The following is a 23,918-nucleotide window of genomic DNA, read 5'->3' as shown; positions in this document are numbered from 1 at the left end:
GGGTGAATGAATGAATGAATGAATGAATGACACTAACGCCAGTGAGGAGAAACGAGACGCTTTATTACTACAGCTCCAAGCCCCAGACTACGTGGACGGATCCCTTCCTGATTTGACTGATGTCTTCCCTTCGCTTTGGGCCTCTATAATCTGAGAATTTCTACCTGTTAATTATTCTCTTGCTCAAGGGTACCTGCTGCTTCGTCAGCTTCACGCTGAGAAAATCCGAAACAGTATGCCGCAGAATTGAATTTTTAATTAAGATTAGGCTTTTTCTTTCCCGAGGAGGAAAATGTTCAAAATCACTGTTCAGTCTGTGCTTTCTGTGTGTGGCAATATTCCCTCCTTCTTACATGTCAATGATTTGCTAAGAATTTACTCACCCCTTCTAGGGATCAAATCACTCAATCCCGGGGGCGGGGGGGGGGAGGTGTTTTATTTGGACTGAATGGCCATCTCATATACCTCCTCATGTCTGCGCACCGTGGGCATTATTTTAATTTGAAACACTGGCAGAAACAGCCAGCCAGCTGTGAGGAGGAAATAAAGTGAGGGATGAAAATGCTCTTTAAGCTGTAAAGCTGCACGGGGATCCATGAACTGCTACTGGATACGAACCAGAGAGAACGGCATCAGGCCAGTCTGGGTCTACAGGCTCGGGGAGAAGCAAGGTAACACGGGAAAAGGTGTCCTGAAAATCACAGAACTCTGTATTCTGGTGGCGACACGTCATCACACGGGCCCGGCATCCTCTGGGCAGGGCTGTGAACAGTCACATCACACGAGGTGTCTTTCTAAACTGAGTTCTCTACTGTCCCACACTTCACCACGTACCAGCTTATACACGTGGTTTGCTGAAAATAAAATCGAGGCTTTTGGTAAAAATCCCAGTTGAGAATTCAATGAAAACGCGCAAATAGGATATGACGGGTTGCTGACAGACGCCCACCTCTACAGGCCAGGGATCTACGGAGTGGTTTCCTTTCCGCCCAGAGGTAAGTGGTCAGCACGTGCTGCCTGGCACACGTCTGCAGGGACCCGAGTGTGGACCCAAAGCAACTGGCCCCCATCACACAACCTCAGGAGGCATATAGCAGGGCACTACCACTCTTGAAAAGAATGCAAACATTGGGGAATTCCCTGGAGGTCCAGTGGTTAGGACTCCTTGCTTTCACTGCCGAGGGGCCGGGTTCAATCCCTGGTCAGGGAACTAAGATCCCACAAGCCATGTGGTGGGCCAAAAAAAAAAAAAAAAAGAAAAAGAAAGCAAACACTGACATTTTTTCTCTGACAGATTCCAGATGGTTTATGGCTCGCTTGCTATCATGTCACTGAATTGCTGCGTTTCTGAAAGCGTCAGGGGTTCCGAGGGTGCTGACCTAAGGGACCACCTGTCCCGGGTACTGTACCCAGGCAGGACACAATCGCAGCCCTGCGGATACACACAGGCTGCCCTGAACAAAGGAGCATTTCTGTAGACGCTGGGAACGCCTCAGCACAGAAGGGATCTGCTGAGGAGGCCGAGCTGCCCGCTGCACCGCCCAGGCACGAGGATGCCCGGCCCAGAGCGGAGCCGGCCGTCCTGCTGGGGTCTGGGCCGTCCCCGCACGGGTCGGGGGCAGGGCGCCTCCCCCAGAACTGCAGAATCCTCCCCAATTACTTCTCCGTGAGAGGGAGTCCACCGCTCCTGTGAATTCAAGCCAACTTTGTGAGAGTTCTGTTTTAGGACCATAAATCCACACCACCGGTTAACACAAGCGCCCCTACACCTCCACGCACTGATTCCAGAAAACTCATGCTTTTGAAATACCAGCAGAGAACAGGTTTTGGTAGGAGGCGTCCTCCGTCACGGGCTGCTATGCGGGCTCTGGTAGAACCCTCACCACCTTTAACTCCCCAAACTGGGTCTAAACCATGGGCCTTGACACCCTTCAACTTTAAACTTCAGCTCCTCCCTTACACTGGCCACACTTCAGATGCTCTACAGCCGCACGGGGCCCATGGGTGCCACCCTGGAGACAGAGAACATTTCCAGTTGCAGAAAGTTCTGCCGGCAGAGCTGATGCGGAAGCACAAACTCCAGGTTCAGATACCGGCTCCGCGTCTCACTAACCAGGGCTTCCTTGGGCCCACTCTCAACACGTGAGGCTCCGCCCCCGCTGCCTGGGGAGTGGGGACAACAGCACGACCGGCTCAGGACTCAAGGTGACGGCTCCACCCAGGAGGTACCCCACGTCCCGCACAGAGTAAGTGTCGTCACCAGAACGCTGTTCCCCTTGCTTTACTCCGACGGCAGGACCCCAACCTTTGGCTGGCTCAAGAGGCCGCCTCTGAAACTGGGAAAGCTCCCTGGGGACCTCCAAGCAGCACCTCTGGCCGCGCAGCCGCGATTGCTGACGTCGCTTCCTGACAGTGTCCCACGGGATTCGCTCTGTTCCGGGGACAGCGTCACAGAGCACAGGGGACAGAGCGGCACTGTCCCAGGGCTGGGCTTGCGGAACCCGCGCTTCTGGAACGGCCCCGGAACCGTGGGCCCCTTTGCCTCCCCCCAAGGAAGGAGCCATCGAGAAAGGTCAGACCTGCTGGGAGGAAGGAGCGGGGACGAGAGGGGAGGGCAGGAGGCCTGGCTTGGACGCCTGGCAGTGGCAGCGGGGACACACCAGGCGCCCTCGGGCCGGGGGGATGTCAGGGGGCCTGCCCACGAGCCCTCCCTTCAGGCCTTAAGTTTCAAAACCTGTTCTTCCCGGTGACACTGGAAGTCACAGACACACTTGTCCTTGCTCCACCTCCTTGTCTCGGAGGGAGAGGCCAGAAGGGGCCTGTCCCCCGCCCCCCCGGGTCCACCCGTGAAGCACCGCAGGTGGCTGGGGCCCCGGGAAGGGCATCTGAGGGCCTCTGGGGTCACCGGGCAGACAGGCTGGAACTGCTAACAAACCCTGGGGCCTCAGAGAAAGGGCACGTCGGGGGACAACATGCCGAGGCTGAGGGCCCAGGTGGGCCGAGCAGAGCAGGCCCAGGGCCTGGACAGGATGAGCTGACCTGCTGTCACCACGGTCAGTCTGTCACGTGAGAAGTTTAAGACACACACACACACACACACACACACACACGTCCTCCAGACGCCGCGTATTTCATAACAATGTGATTTTTTAACAGTTCTAGCTGTCCTTTCTTCCATCCCCAAGTGCGGGGGGCAGGTGAAGTGGGGAGAGGCTCAGAGGTGTGGCTGTTAACAGATCCAGTCATTTTTTATTTAAGTCAGTTTAAATAGTGTCACTGAAAGAGTACTTAAAGTTCATAATAAAAACAAAACTTTAAATTTTATGCTACTCCTCTGTAACACAGTATACAGTCACACCTTCTCAGTGATGAATTAGAATTACATCTTGATGCCTCGCTACAGAGACTGTCCATGACATCCTGCAAAGGACTAATGAGCTGTGTGCGTGTGTGCGCGCGTGTGTGTGTGAGACAGAATCTCTCTCTCACACACTCAGATACAAGAGACAGTGGTGGGTGGACCCAGCCCTGCACACAAGGCCACCTGCCATCTGTCATGACCGTCACGGGCGCCCTCGGGACTCCAGCCCTAACCTCAGCCTCACCTGGCCCCTCCCCAGGACACAGCAGAACACGGCCCACCTCTGGGCCCCAGGGAATGAGAACCCTGACGCCCACCAGGATGCGGGCTTGGGGCACTCACAGGTCACACCTCACCCCTTCCTGAGCCCCCCTCCAAGCCCCCCTCCTGCAGGTGAGGAATGACCACGCCCAAGGCCAGAGCAAACACTCACCACTTTGAGCTCCGGGACGGATCGACTTAACGTCCATTCCTGGCTGTTCACAAAGGCATCTGTAAAACAGGAGGGTAAAAGGAAGTGAGATGCTGAGACTTACCGAAGTGCAAGGTCGAGATACCCCCAAGGTGCCAGTTTTCAAACGGGAAGGACAGCGAAGACGGTCCAGCCCACCCCTAGCATCACTTCCACCCAGAGAAGCTGAGATGTGCCTGGTTCACACGGCTGTTCCGATTCCAATCCGTGTCCTGCCTCTTAAAACGTAACACACGCTCCAACAACTCCGAAGTCCTGCCCCAGCCCTGTAGGGCCCACCCTGCCCAGGGGTGTTAAGACCCTTCCTATCGTGAATGTGGGCAAGTGTGAGGACGAAGGGAGCTCCTGGCTTTCCTGGAAATGACCCTGTAGCCAGTGAACTTTGGGCCTTTTGGGTTTTCACTAAAATACTCACTTGTCTGAAATCCCCCCAATAAAGTTATGGTAGGTGATGGCTGGAAAATCCAAGTGTTTACAATCCGACACTATGGTTTAGAAGAAGACTTTCAAGCTGGAGTTTTGATCCTTAGAAACATATTATTCAGTTCTCACTGAAGATCCAGTGAGAACACCTTGGGATGCGTCAGAAAGTCAAGGGGGAGGACTTCCCCGGTGGCGCAGTGGTTAAGAATCCGCCTGCCAATGCAGGGGACACGGGTTCAACCCCTGGTCCGGGAAGATCCCACATGCTGCAGAGCAACTAAGCCTGTGCATCACAACTACCAAGCCTGCACTCTAGAGCCTGTGAGCCACAACTACTGAGCCTGTGCTCTACAGCCTGCAAGCCACAACTACTGAGCCCGTGCGTCACAACTACTGAGCCTGTGCTCTAGAGCCGCGAGCTACAACTACTGAAGCCCATGCACCTAGAACCCGTGCTCCGCAACAAGAGAAGCCACCGCACCGCAACGAAGAGTAGCCCCCACTTGCCGCAACTAGAGAAAGCCCGCGCACAGCAACGAAGACCCAACACAGCCAATAAATAAATAAATAATAAATAAAGTTATTAAAAAAGAGAGAGAGAGCGCTGTTGCTGTGCTTGTAACAACCCAAGGCTGGTTACGTACATTTGGATACATCCACGTAATGAAGGCTAAGTCGCCAACAAAATGTTTAAAACCCCAACGTACCAAAGTGCAGCCATCCCAAAGCTATAGGGTTGGGTGGGTGGGTGGGTGGGTGGGTGGGTGGGTGGGTGTGTGTGGGTGTGTGTGTGTGTGTGTGTGTGTGTGTGTGTGTGTGTGTGTGTGTGTGTGTGTGTGTGTGTGTGTGTGTGTGTGTAATACCCACACAAGCTTGTCCATGCTGAGAACACTTCTGGAAGGATTTAAAAAAACTTCACAGTTGCTGATCTAGGGTTAAGGAACCAGGTAGCCTGGGGACAAGGTAATGAAGAGATTTTCTTTTCATTGTCACCTTTTGGTACCTTCCACATTTTCTACCATCTGGCATGAAAAAAAAATTCAATAATATAGTTTTTAATAACCTTAATAGGAAGACAAAGAGAGCAAAGTGGGAATTAAAATGAGCTCCATTCACTAATGCACGGCCGATATTTAAGCACATACCACCAAAGATTATGTTTATCACAAGTATTACATATTCATTATAGATTAAGCAGGGCTCCATTAAAGAAAGACGCGTATTATATAAACACTGCAACAATGTGTGTGGTGCCTTTTTAATTGCAAACATATCTTCCCTCGAATGGAATATATTTGTTTGTGGCAACTAGCTTAATAAAATTAATGCCTGATCTACCTGACCAGATTAATAAAATTAATGCTTGACTTAACCAGAAAAACACATCTTCACTTTTTGAAGATTTACTTTAAAAATGTTCATCACCTCCATCATTGCCCGGGCAGGACTGAATGCTGCCTCCCAAGAGGCTAAATGAAACATAACAAAGATGCAGCAGAAGACGTACACACCAGATACTCCTTCACGCTAGTCCTCTATGGATCGGGACCTTTCTGTGGGCTGGACTCCCTAAGTGGGAGCTACAGGGATGACAGTGCAGCCCCTCTGGAAGAGTTCATCACGGGGTGAGCAGGGTGGGGACCATGGCGACCAGACCAGCCGGCTGCTCTATTTAAGTCCCACGGTGCAGCAATCCTTAAAGGATAAACACACATGCGTCGGGGGCACACACCCAGCAGCCTGTGCATGTGTGCGTGTATGGCAACGCGTGTATGGGAAAGCGTGTGCACGTGCACGTGTGTTCTCAGAGCAGCTAGAACCAAAAGTCACAGAAGATGTGTCTCATTTCAGAAGAGGCCATTCTGCGCTCCACTCAATTCCCCCACTTGGAGTAGAATAATCTTAAGAAAACACATCCCCATGCGCTTTTGAAATGCTACTGGACTTGAATTTAGAATAAAACACACCCAGTAAGCGCTGACTGACTGCTTTTAGCCTGTCGGGGACACTGAGGCCCTTTAGCTGTCATCACTGGGGGCCAGCATGCTGGGCGTCCTCTGTAATGACCCAATAGGGTTTAGGAAAAGAAGCCGGTTAGTCATTCCTGATCATTAACATGGCTCCACTTCAGGTTACATTTTATCTCTTCAATTGAAATCATAATAGTGAAAAGAAATTCTCAAAGAACACCAAGATTAGGGAACCTGAAGTAACAGGGAACTTTTATCAGGAGTGAAGAACCCCAACTATTAGCTTCTTCAGAACAGAAATCTGAAGGCAGTTGGAGAAAGAAAGTGACCTCCCCCCCACCCCCCCACCCCCTCCACCCCACCCCCCCACCCCCCACCCCACCCCCCCACCTCCACCCCCACCCCCCACCTCCACCCCCCCACCTCCAAAGTAGACTCAGGGACTGGGCCTAAGGACACAAGGGGAAGTTATCAGGACGGAGCAGGAAACCAAAACTGCTCAGCACTAGGGGGGGTGGGGGGGGGGAAGTGTTAGGAATTTTAAGCAGAAATTCTCGGCCTAGTTATTCTGAGTTGATGACCAAAACGTGAAATTAAAGGAAAAGACACCAACTCCCTGCTGTCTCACGGGTGTGCCCACAGGTCACACGCATGGCATATTATTTTAGGACTTAAGAAAGGGAATTCTAAACAGTTAAATGTGGATGCCAGTAGAATTCCTTCCTAGCTTAGCCCTATGTTAAGATAAAGTCCAGCGAAGCTCACACATGAAAATGCACTGTATCCACGCGATGCACACTTTTTAAAATACATTTGTTTATTTTATTTATTTTTATTTTTGGCTGCGTTGGGTCTTTGTTGCTGTGCACAGTCTTCCTCTAGTTGTGGCACGCAGGCTTCTCGCTGTGGTGGCTTCTCTTGTTGTAGAGCACAGGCTCTAGGCGCACAGGCTTCAGTAGTTGCGGCACGTGGGCTCAGTAGTTGTGGCTCGCCATCTCTAGAGCACAGGCTCATTAATTGTGGCACACGGGCTTAGTTGCTCCGCAGCATGTGGGATCTTCCCGGACCAGGGCTCGAACCTGTGACCCCTGCATTGGCAGGCGGATTCTTAACCACCGCGCCACCAGGGAAGCCCACAATGCACACTCTTATGATGCTGAGCAAAGAGGAAGCTGCCAGACCTACACTTTCAAAGGCGAAGGTGCTTGGGGTTTGGACAATTCGTGCTGAGCCCCAAGAAAAATGAAATTCAAACCACCTGGGTCATCCCTTTACGGCGTCCTCAGCAGTTTCTTTGTCTTTACGATTCTGGTGAGTGATGATGGAGCAGGCTGTGCACGTGGGGGGCGGGCATAAGGGGAATCTCTGTACCTCCCTCTCAATTTTGTTATAAACCTAAACTATTCTGAAAAAATAAGGTCTCAAAAAATGTAAACAAACATATATGTATATATACAAATACACGCATATACACACAGACACACAATGAAATGAAGTGCCGAGCCCGGACCCCACCCTGCAGTGACGAGTAAAGTGCAGGTCGCGGAAGACGGCCCAGACAGAATGTATTTACAACACCACACTGTATTTATTCCTGTCTTCGTCCTAACACCGCTGACCACGCGGGTCACTGAGTGATAAACGTGTTTACACACACAGCGCTGCTGGAGAGCCAGCTCCTGGTGCCGCGCGGCCCGGGGGAGCCCTGAGAGCAGCGGGCAGCCTGGGCAGAGGGCCGGGCTCCTGCAGATTCCAACCAGCCTCCACCCAGAGGCCGTCTTGACAAATGGAACCACACACCGTGCACCTGGACCACCAGGGTGTGGTCAGCTCTCCTTAGCGTCCCGGAGACCCCCTCTTACTCCAAGCGGAGGGTGTGACTCGGGCTTTCTTAGGAAATCTGAAAGCATGATGCAGGAGGAAAGCAGGGATTATACCAACACCAGGAGAAACCCTTCTCTGGGCCAGTTCCGCCTCCTCCAAGTAGACCTCCTTCCTCGTCCCCACTGGCCACTGCTTGTTTCCCAGGCCCACGGGCACCCCTGCCCCCGCATCCATCTGGTTTCATCCTACTGAGGAGCAGGGTTGGCCCAGCTGGGCCTGCTGACCTGCAGGGTGAGGACAAGCAGACGGCCTTCCACGGAGGGGCACAGACATCCTGGAGCTGGAAACAAAAGCCACACGGCAGAGGAAGGGGCCTGGACCCTGCAGCGGCCCCCGATCCTGGCCGGTCTAGGGGCCCCTCACCGCACCCCCTACACCCCAACGCACTGGCGTGCACCCTGCTGTCCCTGAAACAGCCTGAACCCTCTTCCAGAGGACACGCACAGATCAACCCTTGACGGGGCTCCGGAGAGCATCGCAAGTGAACCCAAAGGATCGCAGAGGCCCTTCCCGGTTCTTCTGAAGGAGACACTGTCACAAAGGACGCAGGCTCATTTCAGAGAACAGCCCCTCTCCCCAGCAGCAGAGCTGCTTCTCTGAGCCCCTGGAGAAGAGCAAGGATGCAGCGAGGCCTTCTTTCCGGAACCTCCCTTTCCAGGACCACCTTCAGCCACACCCTGGCTGCTCTCGGTGACAGAACAAGACCCTGGACCCCAAAGAATGCGAACAGCTCCTGACACCGACAGATGGGAGAACAGGCCTAAGACCGTCGGGGCAGGAGCCGCAGAAACAAACAAAACACAAATCCAACGACAAAGCTACTCGGCTGTTTATTTTTATTTTCACTCCCAGGAGGACTGTCTCCTTTCCCTCGCCTGGACTTTCTCAAAATTCATCCTGAGTACAAACTCCCTTCAGTCTCCGCCTGCTAAGAACACTGAGGGACTCAGCTCTGGTCTGTTTCCAAAATTATTCATATGCAGAACCGCACAGTTAACCAGGAAATGTAAGGCCCTCATTTTACTACACACACAATAGGCGCTCTGACTCGAAAGCCCTTGAAAGCCGTAATCGCTCCCTTTTTTAACAACCCCCTCCCTTTTTTAACAACCCCTTTTTTAACAACCTCCCTTTTTTAACAACCCCCCTTTTTTATAACAACTCCCCTTTTTTAACAATCGCTCCCTTTTTTAACAACCAAAGACAGAACAAATGGGGTGGGGGGTGGAGGGCAGGGACCTGATTCCCAGCTGCTTAATTAGCAACTTGCTGCCCATGGGGGATCACGGACAAATCACCTAATTCCTAAATGCTAGGAACACAGGTGAAGAAATGGTCCAGTGAATAGACAAAATCATAGTGAATTTTACACTGCGTAGAAAGCCCCCCGTTTTCCCCTTGGTGCTACTGTATTATTTTGTATTATTACAGCACCAACTCTTCCACTCTCTTGATTTGATGTATCAAAAGCCAAAAATTCAAGTCTTAAAACTGATAGGATTTTGCAAAGTAGCCCAAAAAAAAAAAAAAAAGAGTACTTCTTGTCCTTCAGCATTTTCCTCCAATACCTCGGAGTTTATTTAATTGCAGGGCATGAAGATGGCCACAGACTACATTAACCTCTGGGTTCCAGCAATAACCAGGAACCCTGCGTTAAGATCTACCAGGGAGATTACCCCTTCATTACTCCATTTCCGCTGAGCCTGGACCAAGCAGTTACACTCTGACATTCAGAAAAGCATCAAAGCTGTGGTTGGACTTCCTTCTTGTGCACTTCATGTCAAAAATGAGCAACATGGGGCTTCCCTGGTGGCGCAGTGGTTGAGAGTCCGCCTGCCGACGCAGGGGACACAGGTTCGTGCCCCAGTCCGGGAGGATCCCACATGCCGCGGAGCGGCTGAGCCCGTGAACCATGGCCGCTGAGCCTGCGCGTCCGAAGCCTGTGCTCCGCAACGGGAGAGGCCACAACAGTGCGACGCCCGCGTACCGCAAAAAAAAAAAAAAAAAAAGAGGAACTTGAGAATAAACACAGCAATCTACTGGCGTAAGAGTACACCTCGATGAAAATGATTGATTATGAAGGACAATCTTAGCAGCCTATCTAGTAGGGGGACTAAAATCCTAATAAAAAGGGATGTGTTTTATTTTCTCCTTGTATTCCTGCCCTGAACAAGAGAGTGAAAGACTTTTCAGGAGCATAGAAATCAGAATGAATAAAAAGCATAAGTCTTCTTTACAAAATCAAATCAAATCTCTTTTGCAATACAGGCAAACGAGGCCATTCTTCCATCACAATGAATCTGGTCTGGAGACAAATGCTTTCAGTGATTACAAACAAACAAACACCTCAGAAGGAAAACTGCCCTCAGTGCGCATGACTTCACCACTGTCTATGCAACGAGGATCAACCCTGCACAGGCCCGGATGAACGAAGCGCAGAGAGAAAACAGCAGAGAGTCTCAGCGACGTTTACGACTGAGCCTGTGATACTGACGACCGTCCCCTGAGCACTGCTGTGACCCAGGCTCACCTGATGCCACGGCAGCATGGGGACAGGCTCTCACTGCTCCGGGCTGCCCGGCTGCCCGGTGCTGCTGGAGAGGGGCGGTCCCTTGTGAAAGGTCAGGCCAGCAAATCCCTCCCTCCTCACCTGCTGTGTTCCCCCAGGTGTGCTCCTCGCCCCACCCTGCCCCAGACTCACCTGGGACACCTGGCAAAGCTGGCAACAGGTGAACGTCAGCCGGGACCCATCCTATCCGAACTTCAAAGTCCGCATCGCTAACCAGCTCTCTCTGGATTTCTTCACTCCCTCCGCTTTCCAAACTTTGCTAAGCAGATGCGACCAATGTAAAATTCCAATGTCAGGGATTCACACCACGGACTGTGGGAGCCCTGCTTCTCCCACCTGGCCCCAGCTGTCCTAATGTCCAGGACCCCAGAGGAGCACAGGGAACTCGGCACGGGGAGCCAGAAGCCACGGGCTGACGGTGGCCTCCACCTTCTTGGGTGACTTTCCGAGTCTCTCTGACACTGTGTTTCCGCACCGGTAGAGTGGAAGTCCTTCCCCTCCACTCGAAGAGATGATATAATCCCCTCTGCTAGCAAAGGGCCCAATCCCCACAGTGGAAGCCCTCCTACGGCCTTTGTGGGTGTGATCAAGGAGCAAAGCTGCTGGTACCCCATCGCCTGGGTCCCGCAGCCTCTGGGGTGGACACAGGCCACCTGAGTGCACTGCCTGTGTTGGGACCACAGGTGAGCCCGAAATAGCACGGGGCCCGAAAAGGCCTCATCAAGCCATCGAGCCACAAGTTATTAGCTATCGGCATTCAAAGCAAGCCATTAACTCTAAAGTGAGTAAGACCCGCTAAAAGGTACTGTCGGTTAGTTTCGATCCCAGGCCAATTTATATTACATTGAACCTCCTGGAATTGTCATTTTGTCGGTCATAAGTGGCTGAGTAGCAATTTCATGTGGTTCACGCTATAGCACGTGAGAATGCAAGAGGAAAGAAATGTATCCATGTGGCACGATGACTCATATATAGCAAAAACTCTGCAGGGCTCTAAAAGAATCCTGAATTCACTGTCTCTCAGCAAAAAACAAAAGAATCAAAGGAACACAACAAGGGGGCTACGGTAAACCAAGAGATCTCTCAATGGACGTGAACTGAGACCATAAAGCCCCACGTCCTGGGCCCCCATCTTGGCAGCAGGAGAACCTGGCTAAGGACCAGGGAAGGGCCAGCGTCGCTCCTGCTGAGGCCCCCGTCTCCACAGCTGTGTCCTTCCTCGGGGTCTTTCGCGATCGGCTCCCAGCGCCCCTCGCTAGACAAGGGCGCTCGTCTTCAAGCACACTAACCCAGCCCCCCGCTGGCTCCTGGGCTCACTCCCCAGCAGAGCTACGGGCTCATTTCTTCCTCCAAATTCTCACGCAGAAGCACAGCACGTGGCCACGATTAGACCGTTACGGTCTCTCCTTCCCCCGCAATCCCGTTTGGATCCAGTGGCCACGAATACAGGTTCCAAACAAACCTCCCGAAATTATATTTAAGGGTTAAAAAAAGGGACCCTGAAATCGCAGGTGACTTTTTAAAAACTACATATTATCTCCGGGATTGAGATGTTTGTTTGAAACCTTAAATTTCACAAGAAGTTTTTTTTTAATATTCTTTTTAGCAACAGAAAAGTGAAATAGCGTTTATTTTTAGTTTAAAGCATTCAGAATCCCAAAATATAAAGGGAAACAACAATGGGAAAAAGGAAGCACAGCCCCCGAGAACAGAAGCACTGGAGGAGACCACGGCTCCCGTTGGGCCTCGTTTCCGTGCTGAGACAGGAAACGCATGTCCCTAATAAAATAAGAAATCCATTTCAATGCAGCAGGGAAGAGCCACACTGCAAACTGGTTAATACATTAATACACTGATGACTCTCAACTGGAGGGTTTACCAGAAGCTCACTGGCACAGTTTTCCGTAGGGTGATTTAATTTCTTATTTGAAAATCCCTGAGTCTCTCTAAGAAATGGAATAAACCATAAACCCTTGGGATACAAGATTCATTCCAGGCTTGCCTGGAAGTTCAAGTTGCTTTCCAGTGACCTCAAAGACCCAGAAACCAGTCTCCCACCCACACGTTCCCTGACAGCATCCAACCCCTACTCCTAAGATGCTCCCAGGGCACGGTGACGCACGCCAGGCCACCAAGACGCCCCCAATCCCACCACCGCAGACACGACCAAGGGCTTGCGATCCCAAGCATCTTCCTTCCCCCGAGCCCTGACGTGACTCGGAATCCTTCTCCACGAGACCAGCCTCTAAGGGGATCCTTGCTCTTCTGCCTAAGGAGCGCCCAAGGCAAACGATGCCTGCCCAGATGAGGTCCAGGGGACGTGCGAGCTTCCAACTCCTCAGAGCATGGCTGACTCCCTTCCCTGCCTTTCCCCCGATGGCGTTCCTACATGCTGCACAGAGCACCTTGCTTCAGAGCTCTCTGAGAACACCACTGCTACGCTGGGTGTGGGAAAAACGGCTTGAAAGACTCGTGTCTGAGGATAAGGAGAGTAGAGGGTGTGAGGATTTGAGAATGGAGAGGAAGAAAACGTTCCTTTCCTCCTTCAAGTATGAAAACTGATGCCTCTCTGCAGCCCAGAGGGGGAGCAGGGCCGCCTATAAAGGACCCTTCTGTGCGGCCCTGACAGCTCTGTGTTTCGTATTTCCTTCAGAAGGACGAGCACTTCATTAGCTGACGCCGCTCCAGAGTATTTTATTCACAAACAACACAGCAATCCAAAAAGCTGTGCAACCTGACTCCATCCGATTTCTGTTCCACGGTCATAAACCCAGGGCGACGGTGGGTTTTGCTGCAGATGTCTTTCTAGAGCAGGCTTTGGATCCCCAAACAGGATAACCCTATGGTCCTTGCTCTGGTTAACCCAACAGACATCATGTAAGCATCTCCATGCAAACAGACAACAGGCCGGTCTCCAAGCTGAAGTTAGGGGCCTTCTATCAACACCAAAGTTCCTAAAAGAACCACTCTCAGGGGAATGTGAATTGGTGCAGCCACTGTGGAGAACAGTACGGAGGTTCCTCAGAAAACTAAAAACAGCATTACCATATGTCCCAGCAGTCCCATTCCTGGGCATATACCCAGACAAAACTATAATTCAAAAAGATACACACACCCCTATGATCATAGCAGCACCAATATTTACAATAGCCAAGACAGGAAAACAATCTAAATGTCCATCAACAGATGAATGGATGAAGAAGATGTGGTGTGTATCTATGTATGTTACACACACACACACACACACACACACACACACACACACACACACACACTGGAATATTACGCAGCCATCAAAAAGAATGAAATAATGCCATTTGCAGCAACGTGGATGGGCCTAGAGATTATCATACTAAGCGAAGTACCAGTAAGTCAGAAAGAGAAAGACAAATACCATATGATATCATTTATAAGTGGAATCTAAAATATGACACAAATGAACATATCTATGAAACAGAAACAGACTCACAGACATAGAGAACAGACTGTGGTTGATGGGCGGGGGGGATGGTTGTGGGCAGAAGGAATGGGAGTTTGGGATTAGCAGACACAAACTATTATACATACGTGTAGGATGGGTAAACAACAAGGTCCTACTGTAGAGCACAGGAAACTCTATTCAATATTCTGTGACAAGCCGTATGGAAAAGAATATGAAAAAGAATATATATACCACATAGGAAATGTTCAACCTGGACTTTATGAGGACTTACAGCTGAGCCCTGGGTAAGAGCTTCTGTAAGTGGGAAGACTAACAAGAAGTTCTAAGTGATGGCTGGTGTGATTAATAATTGTGAGACAATAACACTGGCTGCCACACTAGGGTCCTGAGACAAGGACCCTCAGAACATACGGAGCCCCACCACTAAAATGCCACCTCATGGCCAAGGACACACAGCCTCCTGGCACATCTAAGCAGTGGCAAAATGCTGTCATCTCAGACCAAAGTCAGAATCCTACATTTTGAAAAGATTTTAAATTGTAAACAGACTTTAAGGAGTCTTTAAAACATCTTAACACCTACAATGAAACTGCCAAGTCTTTGAAAATGAAAATGTTTAAATAAGGACGTTTTATGAAAAGGTGTGAGCCAGAAATTGCCAGACAGAATAAAATCGGCAGGTTAAATTCACAGCCATTTTTCTGAGATAGGTTACAGCTGTTTTTCTTATTGAAGTTTGAGTGAACACATGAATTAAAAGGTAATTTTTAAAAATGTATTTATTATTTATTTTGGCCGCACCGCGTCTTAGTTGCGGCATGCGGCATCTAGCTCCCTGACCAGGGATCGAACCTGGGGCCCCTGCATTGGGAGCGCACAGTCTTACCCACTAGGCCGCCAGGGACGCCCCAAAAGGTAATCACTACTATGCAGCTTAGATGTTGCTGGTGGGCAACAACCACTTTATTTGTGAAAGTTAAGACAAAGCTGAAAGAAGAAAATTTCCCTGGTTAAAATAAATCCTGGAAAAAAACAGAGATGACTTAGATATTTACAATTCATAGGCTGCACTTCTGTCAGTCCTGTGCTGGATATAACTGAGCCCGACAGTTTTAATTTCATAGAGAATTACAAACAGTCAGTAATATTTTTTACTTCTTGGTGCGATCAATGTTTATAATAAGGGATGGCTTGGTAACAGATGACAATGAATCCGGAAGATGACTACAGAATGAGCAGGCAGAATTAACTCTTTCCCTATTGCCCCTGAATGTTGTCTAAAAAACCTGTAAGGTTGGTGGACAAGCGGAGGCCACGTGGCCAGCGGGGCCCAGGACCACACAAGCCCCGCCGCAGGGGCAAAAGGCACAGAGCCCGCTCTGCGTCGGTTACCACAGCCTGCCCATCGCCGTCGGAGAATCAGCATTCCATGCGGGACGGCAGGCGTCACAGGGGTGTGTGGCATGGATGTGCTCCGCCACTTCTGAGCTGCTTCACAAGGACCAACCGCACGAGACAGGAGACAGTACCCAGCACTTCTCCAGCTGGAGGTGGGAACTCCTGCTTTCAGGAAGCAAGTCAGTTGGCCTCTTCGGGCCCCCATCCCTTCCCCTGTAAGACACGAGGGCTGCATCTGGTCCCTTTGGCCCTCACGGCCTAGAATCTTCTCTTCCAGGACCTCCTTCCACGCAGACCCACGGCGGGCTGGTGCTAAGGGCAGGCCCAGCCTCTCTCCATTTAATGGGCCTGCGCTGACCAAAAGGGAGGTTTCAGAGACCCTAGTTTCTCGACACAGCCTCATAATGGCCTTTGGCTAATACAACCCTTGACTTAACGTCGATAAAAGCAAATCAAAACAAAAAGAGCTGGGATATTTCTCTTTACAAGGTGGAAACAGGGCTCATCTTGAGTTAGCATGAATGATTTTTCCCACAAATAGGTCTGCAGTCCTTGCACAGGAAATGGGTGGTGATTTCACGGTGCCACTACCAATTCTGCGGCTGCATTACAAGATTAAAATAAATACTGCCCGTTAGGGTGTAATGTCCAGCAAATCTAATCACGATCTTGGTAGAAGGTCCGTTGAGTCAGCTGAAAAACACAGATCGATGTCTCCTCCCTGTGGGCCCGGTCCAGGGCCTCCTGTCTGAGAGACAAGGATGCAGACTGCCGAGTGCAGAGATGAAGGCCCACCTCCATCGTCACACCTGTGTGTCCACCGTGCACTTCAGGAGCTGCACGGCTTCTGGGCCCCTCTGTCACTGACATTCAGGGTCACTACTGGTCACGAGCAGTGGATGAAAAACTGGAAAACAGAGCAACCGTGCCAACGCTCTCTGCACTGGTCAGGGCAGTGCCCGTCGCTGTACTGCTGACCCTGGCAACCCCGCCCCACACGCACGCACCATCTCGGCCCTCCCCTGTTCTCAGCACAGAAGAATTTCCAGTGGTTATACACAGAAAGGGATCAAAACCTGAAGTCCACAACAGAGGGGCTGGCGACGGTCAAACCCGTCATCTGCATCCGGCCTGACGATGCTGCCCAGCATCTGTGCAAGACCTACCTCGGTCCCCTGCTTGAGAAGCTCCTGGGGACGACGGCCACCACCCTGCTCCTCTCCTCTGCTCCCCGGGCTGGGTGCCCAGCGGTCCCGTCACACACATGCACCTGCGGGACTCGCCACCCACTCTTCTCTCCCTCCCCAGCAAGGCGCCCCGCTGCACCTCACCCTGTGCCCCGATCAGCTCCAATTCACACGGAACAGGCGCGGCTGTAACGGTGTGTAGGCTCGGGTGCAGACTGCACAAAATACAAAATCTGCCTTTGCGTGGAGAAGCCCCAGGGCAGATGACGTGCGATACGCTGAGCACAGAGACGGGGTCGCAGGACGTGTCACCTCAGCCCACAGCTGGGCACCAGGTAATTAATGAGTGAGCTCGACAGCACATACACCACCGCAAGGAAGGCTGTCTGCAATGACAGCCGCTGCTGTGAGGTTAGTTGGGTTATTATCTCCAGGAGGAAGAGGCAGGGGGATCTTTTCGCTTTTACTGATTTGGGTCCTGTTTTAATTCTTTACCATGAGCAGGTATTATCTTTGTAATGAGAAAAGGTGTAGAGATACTTTCTTCATAAAGGACTGGCTCCTCTTTACGCTTCTAACAACCAGAGGAGCATGAGGTGAGCCACCCACGTGGTCATCAAGGTAGCACAGGAGGAAGGCTTTCAATGTCAGCCTCACTATCTAAGCATCGAACTAGGGAGAAACACAAGGAGACGGTCCCCCTTATTTCCAGACTTCTCAGTCCTCAGACTGTGACTGTCAGAGATCCTTAGGTGGTTCTGAAGTTACAAGGTCCATTCAGTAGTAAAAGAATGGACATGGGCTTCCCTGGTGGCGCAGTGGTTGAGAGCCCGCCTGCCGATGCAGGGGACGCGGGTTCGTGCCCCGGTCCGGGAGGATCCCACATGCCGCGGAGCGGCTGGGCCCGTGAGCCATGGCCGCTGAGCCTGCGCGTCCGGAGCCTGTGCTCCGCAACGGGAGAGGCCACAGCAGTGAGAGGCCCGCGTGCCGCAAAAAACAAACAAACAAACAAAAGAATGGACATGAAATTCTACGTGTATGTAGGTATATTCATGCCCCAACTCGGGGGGGTGCTGCCCGTCATCCCCGCCCATCACACCGTGCAAAGCCACGGCGGAAACTCATCCTGCACAGGGAGGCCTGTGTCAACGCCACACAGGTTAAACAGGGAGGAAGGAACCTGAGTCCCCACGCATCCTGGCCGTTCATCCTCTACATCTGAGCTGTGTTTGCTTTCTAATTACACACGGCCTCTCGGGAGGGAAGGAGTCCCATGTGGACACAAACAAGGCAGGTGTGCAGTGACAGCAGGACACCTCGCCAGAGGGCTGGAGAAGATGCTGAGCAAGGTGAAAGGAACAAATGCCCCTGTGAAGCCAGAAGATGCACAGAAAGGAGCTTCCAGATACCTTTATTCCTTATTCTTTACGTCACTACACTTAAAGCTAAGCAGATGGTCGCCTTCTAGAATCAGAGATGATTTCTGTTACTTTCTATGAAACATTCATGATACGTTCTGCAAAATTAGTAGCATCCAAACTGTCTCGTTTCCCAAATAGAAAAGCCATTACTTCCCAACTGCTGGGGAGCAACTCACAGGATCTGCTACTACTTCATAGGAACCTGGATCATTTCTGGGAGAGACAGAATTTTCTGCGTGTGAAGAAAAGCTAAGTAAGATCAGTTCTCAGTTAACTCTTCTATTTAATTTCTACATCCTCCTATAAGAAGCAAGTACCACTGCTTCTGATTTTTTTTTTAAATTTTTGGCTGCGTTGGGTCTTTGTTGCTGCACGCGGGCTTTCTCTAGTTGCGGCGGGCGGGGGCTGCTCTTCGTTGCAGTGCGCGGGCTTCTCATTACGGTGGCTTCTCTTGCGGAGCACAGGCTCTAGGCGCGCAGGCTTCAGTAGTTGTAGCACGCGGGCTCAGTAGTTGTGGCTCGCCGGCTCTTGGGTGCAGGCTCAGCAGTTGTGGCGCATGGGCTCAGTAGTTGTGGCTCGAGGGCTCTAGAGCGCAGGCTCACTAGTTGTGGCTCACGGACTCTAGAGCACAGGCTCACTAGTTGTGGTGCACGGGCTTAGTTGCTCCGCAGCATGTGGGATCTTCCCGGACCAGGGCTTGAACCCGTTTCCCCTGCATTGGCAGGAGGATTCTTAACCACTGCACCACCAGGGAAGTCCTCTGATGCCCTTTTAACAAGCGTTTCTGACAAAACCTTCACGTGACCATGGAGGGCGGCATCCCCGGGGTCTGGCCGTGGGGAGTGTTGGTGGCTGACTGCCTCCTGATTCTGATACAGTGGCCGAAGAGAGCATCGTAACCCAAGCACCCAGCCCCTGGACGGCTGACCACGGACGGGTACCAGGCATAAAGGCCTGGCCCGCTTCCCTGACCTGGACAACTCTGGGAACTGTCCCAGCTCCAAAGTCCCTGCCCTGCCCACCTCCTCAGGGTGCCCGAACTCCGTGGGGGGACTGCTCTGCAGCCGGGCAGCCTGACCTCCCCCACGGTGGGCGCCAAGAGCATGCAGGCCTCAGGGGATACTGATGCTGCCCGCCTCCTGGAGGCTGCTTCCCTGAGGAGCTGGCCTCCAGCAAGGGCCTTACGCAACAGCAACGGCCGCAGAGCGTGACGGGGTGCCCACCAGGAAGGCCCCCAGATCACGGGGCCAGACCTGGGGAGCATTTTCTGACGCTCCGCCGACCATGCTGGGTCACAGGGGCCTCTCTGCTCGTGGCACCCCGCCAGTCCCGACCCAGCCGCCAACTCCGGGGCATACCGTGCACTCATCTCGGGAGCCGGGCAGCACCAAGGACCAGGGCGCGCCCTCGGCCAACTCCAACCTGACCCCGCCCTCAGAAAGCCTCTGTCTAGGGCAGAAGACCAATGAACCCACAGACAGGTCTGGAAGGCCAGCCTGTGATGCCAGGAGGATGTACAGGGACCCAGGAAAGGGACGGGGGGAGGAGGCCCGGGGCAGGCAGTCAGGAAGGGGGCTCGGAGGCGCTGGCATTTAAGCCTGGGGCCTGGAGGACGGGGTACAGCCAGGGGAAGAGCAGGCAGCCGGGGGGGGGGGGGGGCAACTGAGGAAAGGGCGGGGGTGGGAGCAGGATGGAGTGTGGCTCGATCCTGGGGTGGAGGACAGAGTGCGGGTCTTCTCCTCATGGGAGTGAAGTCGCCTGGCCTCTAAGGGTGAGAAGATGATACAGGAGTCATACTTTCTGGCTGGTGAGAGACCGGCTGGGAAGGGCTGGCGGAGAGGCCCCTCCCTCCTGCTCTCTGCGGGCCCAGGCTGTGGAGGTCTGGGAGGTCTGGGGTGGGGGGGAAGGGGAGGGAGAGGTAGCGCTCCCAGGACCGCTGAGGGACCAGATGCAGGAGGGGAAGGCCAGGTGCCCGGCTGGAGGGGCAGAGGGAAGGTGGGTGCCACGTGCTGATATGGGAGAGGGGCCAGAGGCCCAGGCGGGGTTGGGGCAGGGGGCAGCTCTGTGGAGACGTCCACACGTACTGCGCACGAGGGGCCCAGCCCAGGTGGGTGCCTGCCGGGAAGCCCCCTCTGTGTGTGGCTCTGGCTACATAAAACATCTCCTACAGATATTCAAGGTCCACTCACTGTGCGTGCTTGGGGTCTGAACTTACTGTTTGAGTTACATCCTCTCAAGACAGCTGTATAATTTTTGCAAAGCGATCTATCTTGCAAGTAGCTAACCAACTAGCTATCGTGATGTACTCATTTCTTCGGAAGGCTTCACGATGCACCGTGTAGTTTGCTCCTAGGAAATTTACTTTTGCATCCCTGCCTTGCCTTCCAGCGCCTTGGACGTCATCAGCCGCTATTCCCAAGCTTGGCCAGCACTGCATCCCAGTGGTGGAGGGGCCCGCATGATGGAGGCCACACTGAGGAGGAAGGCAGAGGCAGGTCCCCAGAGCATGAAGCCCCCCCAGGCTCTCTGCCCCTGGGGCCCCTGCAGATGTGAACCCACAGCAAGAAGTACATCTCACCGAGGGTTCTCCTGGCGTCCGCTTGGCAGTATTCACCAACACGAGACCTTACTGTGGTCACATGCACCGTAACAGTGGGTATCTGATCATCTTCGACCCAGCGCTGCTCTGTGGTGAGGGAAGGCACGGAAGGAGGTGAATCAGAGCCAGTCGCAGACTCGCTGGAGCCCCACCTGGATGCTGGCGCGTCTCAAATCATTAACCTCGAGGCCGTAAGCAGACTCCGAAGATGTGTCAAATGTACTTTTGCTTATTGCAGTGGAAACGTGTACAGTCTCCCACCTCTGGGAGTACGTCACTGGCAAGCACAGGCTTTCGAAAGAGCCAACCTCTCCCCTCCCTTGATGAGCAGTGGTCACCCGCAGAGACACTGGCCTTGCCCACAAAAAAGAAGACACCCAGCACCTAGCACCCAGAGCCCCGGTCCCTCACAAGGGGGCAGACTTCCCTGGGCCCTGCCTGACCTAGGGAACAGAATCTGGAGGGAGGGTAGAAACTTCCAGTAAACAGCTCCCACCCCAGTGCTCTGGTACTCTCACTGGACAGCTCTGAGATCCCCAGCTCACCGCTTAATCAGAGAAAACCCAGCAGTGGGCGGCTTCCAAGAAGGCTCCTGGCATTTTTGAAATAGCCACAAATCCACGCTAAACCCTAGGCCCAGACTCCAAGTGTTTACACGGCTGGATTTAGAACTCTGAAAATAAAACCATTAATTTGGACTTCTCAAAACCAATCCTCAAACTGGACGGGAGGGGGGAAAAATCGTGAGCAAAGAAAAAACACAATGACTTCATCCAAAGATACAGCAAGAGATTGCAAAATCCAAGACCAGCGCACCCACCCAAGCTGACTTGGGTCCACCTCATGGGGAGGCCGTGTCTCTGCCAGAGGAGCCCCAGCATCTGGTTGCCACCAAGCACGGCCCCTGGGGCAGCAGGGCCGTGTCAGTCTCACAATCTGCCTGCAAAGGCTGAGGGACTAAGAATAAACTGTGCCTGGGGACTTACCTCCCTGGCGGTCCAGTGGTTAGGACTCCGCGCTTCCACTGCAGGGGGCGTGGGTTCAATCCCTGGTCAGGGAACTAAGATCCCACAAGCTGTGTGGCGTGGCCAACAAAATAAAAAATACGAAAGTAAGGGCTTCCCTGGTGGCACAGTGATTGGGAGGCCGCCTGCCGATGCAGGGGACACGGGTTCGTGCCCCGGTACGGGAGGATCTCACATGCCGCGGAGCGGCTGGGCCCGTGAGCCAAGGCCGCTGAGCCTGCGCGTCTGGAGCCTGTGCTCCGCAGCGGGAGAGGCCACAGCAGTGAGAGGCCCGCGTACCGCAAAAAAAAAAAAAAAAAAAAAAAAAAAGAAAGAAAGAAAGAACAAACCGCGTCCCTTCCCGGTTATTACTTTCCTTCTAAACTAAAACCTGTGCCGAAAAGTTTCAAATGCCACACATCAAATGCTCCAGTTGGAGCTCTGCCTCTCTGCAGCTAGATGTCACCTAGAGCGCCAGGCCTCGGGGCAGAGGGGGAGGGAGGCTGGGGCGTCTGAGGCCTCAGGAGCCCACCTGGGCTTGTCCTTTTGACAGCCAGGGCTTTCACCTTTAGAAGGGTGGGGTGGAGCCGTGGTCACAGTCCCTCAGCTCTAACTTTCCAGGGTCCTTTGTTTCAGAAATGCGTACTGAAGTCCTCTGAGCAGTAAACGGGAAGCCACTGCACTGGCCCCAAGCAAGGGGCAAGAAGTAAGTCCCCCTCCTTGTCCAAGGAAGAGATAAGAGGCGCACCTTCGGACCCATCGGCGACTGGAAAACAGGGACACTACTGCGTGAAAACCAGCGAGGAGTGAGACCCGGGGCTCGCAGTCACCTGTGCGTTGACTACAGTCTCACTTCATCAGACATATGTATGCAGCTGTTAGATACCTCTACCATCAGATACAATCGGTCCAGGGAAAACAGTAAATAGAGGAAATATTGTTTAAAACACTGTCAGGTGCTTCCCTGGTGGCGCAGTGGTTGAGAGTCCGCCTGCTGATGCAGGGGACACGGGTTCGTGCCCCGGTCCGGGAGGATCCCACGTGCTGCGGAGCGGCTGGGCCCGTGAGCCATGGCCGCTGAGCCTGCGCGTCCGGAGCCTGTGCTCCGCAACGGGAGAGGCCACAACAGTGAGAGGCCCACGTACCGCAAGAAAAACAAAAAAAAAAAACAAAAAACACACTGTCAGCACCACTAAACATCCTCAAGGGCTTAACACAGCCTGGAAAGCAAACTCTCCAGCCTGAGTGCACTCCCAGCCTGGGGTGCAAGTCACGAGCTCACTGCCCACCTGCTTGGACACAATCAGCCTCGGCCCGGCCAGCCAAGGCTGCACAGGTGTGTGAACACACACGTACACACACTTGCACGCGAATCTACCACCATCCCAGCTCTGAGAGGCAGAAACCGCAGGGGATCCAGGGAAACATTCCCGACCTTTCATGACTCGGGTTGAGATGCAGGAGGCAAGGTAGGGAAGATCCCCATTCCAGGCCTGCCAGATGGAGGCCCCTCAGGAATCACACCTTGGAAATAAATGACAATGAAAGCGGGGAGGCCAGGAGAACAACAGCCCTGAGACCATGGGAACCTGCAGAGGCCAAGACCGCAGCCCCACGCCATCCCTGCCCCATGGCTGACAGACCTGCACACGTGCTCTGCCTGCCCCTCTCTGCGTGGTCCCCAAACGTAAGCTCTGGGGCTGCACGGAGACCCACTGCAGTCGCTGAACCCCGCCCGTTAACGAAGTCGCCTGGTACTGTGTCAGCGTCTCTAAGAGCCTACGAATGGAACAAGCTCCGGCCCTGCCACCCACGGGGCACGCAGTGACAGCGAGGACAGGCAGCCTCACTTCTCCCACCACTCCCATTCCAGCTCCCACAGCCCCCGGGCCATCTCCGGGCGGCAGGGATGTTAGAGTTGAGCGCAGGTGGTAAGTGGACCAACTAACAGCTGGAGCCTGGGAGCCCCCGACTGACGGGTGGTATGGGCTCCTTCCTCCTCAACCTCCCCGTCCATCTCCACAGGCAGCTCCGCAGAGGTCTCTCCACAGATAAGCCAACAGCCCTACTGATGTGCAGTTTCTGGAACAAGCCGAGCGCTCCCAACAGGGCCCAGCCTGGAAAACATTACGTAGGTGTGGCTGTCACTCTCAATTGCCTTATTGTGACACGACAACAAAACAGTCTA

The 23,918-nt window shown here is 52.9% G+C and overlaps 1 protein-coding gene across 6 annotated transcripts in view; it reads right to left on the bottom strand.

Moving 5' to 3' along the window:
• AGAP1 (ArfGAP with GTPase domain, ankyrin repeat and PH domain 1) overlaps positions 1-23,918 on the bottom strand; it is a 563,651-nt gene that overhangs the window by 371,493 nt on the left and 168,240 nt on the right. For all 6 annotated transcript variants that reach the window (XM_079924566.1, XM_079924567.1, XM_079924562.1 and 3 more), the window contains exon 2: positions 3,795-3,853. In XM_079924566.1, the coding sequence (XP_079780692.1) occupies positions 3,795-3,853 (59 nt within the window). The remainder of the gene's footprint in view (positions 1-3,794; positions 3,854-23,918) is intronic.

Source organism: Stenella coeruleoalba, assembly GCF_951394435.1.
Source record: "Stenella coeruleoalba genome assembly, chromosome: 6".
Lineage (NCBI taxonomy): Eukaryota > Metazoa > Chordata > Mammalia > Artiodactyla > Delphinidae > Stenella > Stenella coeruleoalba.
The sequence above is the reverse complement of the archived record's forward strand: the minus strand, read 5'-3'. Positions and strand labels throughout refer to the sequence as shown.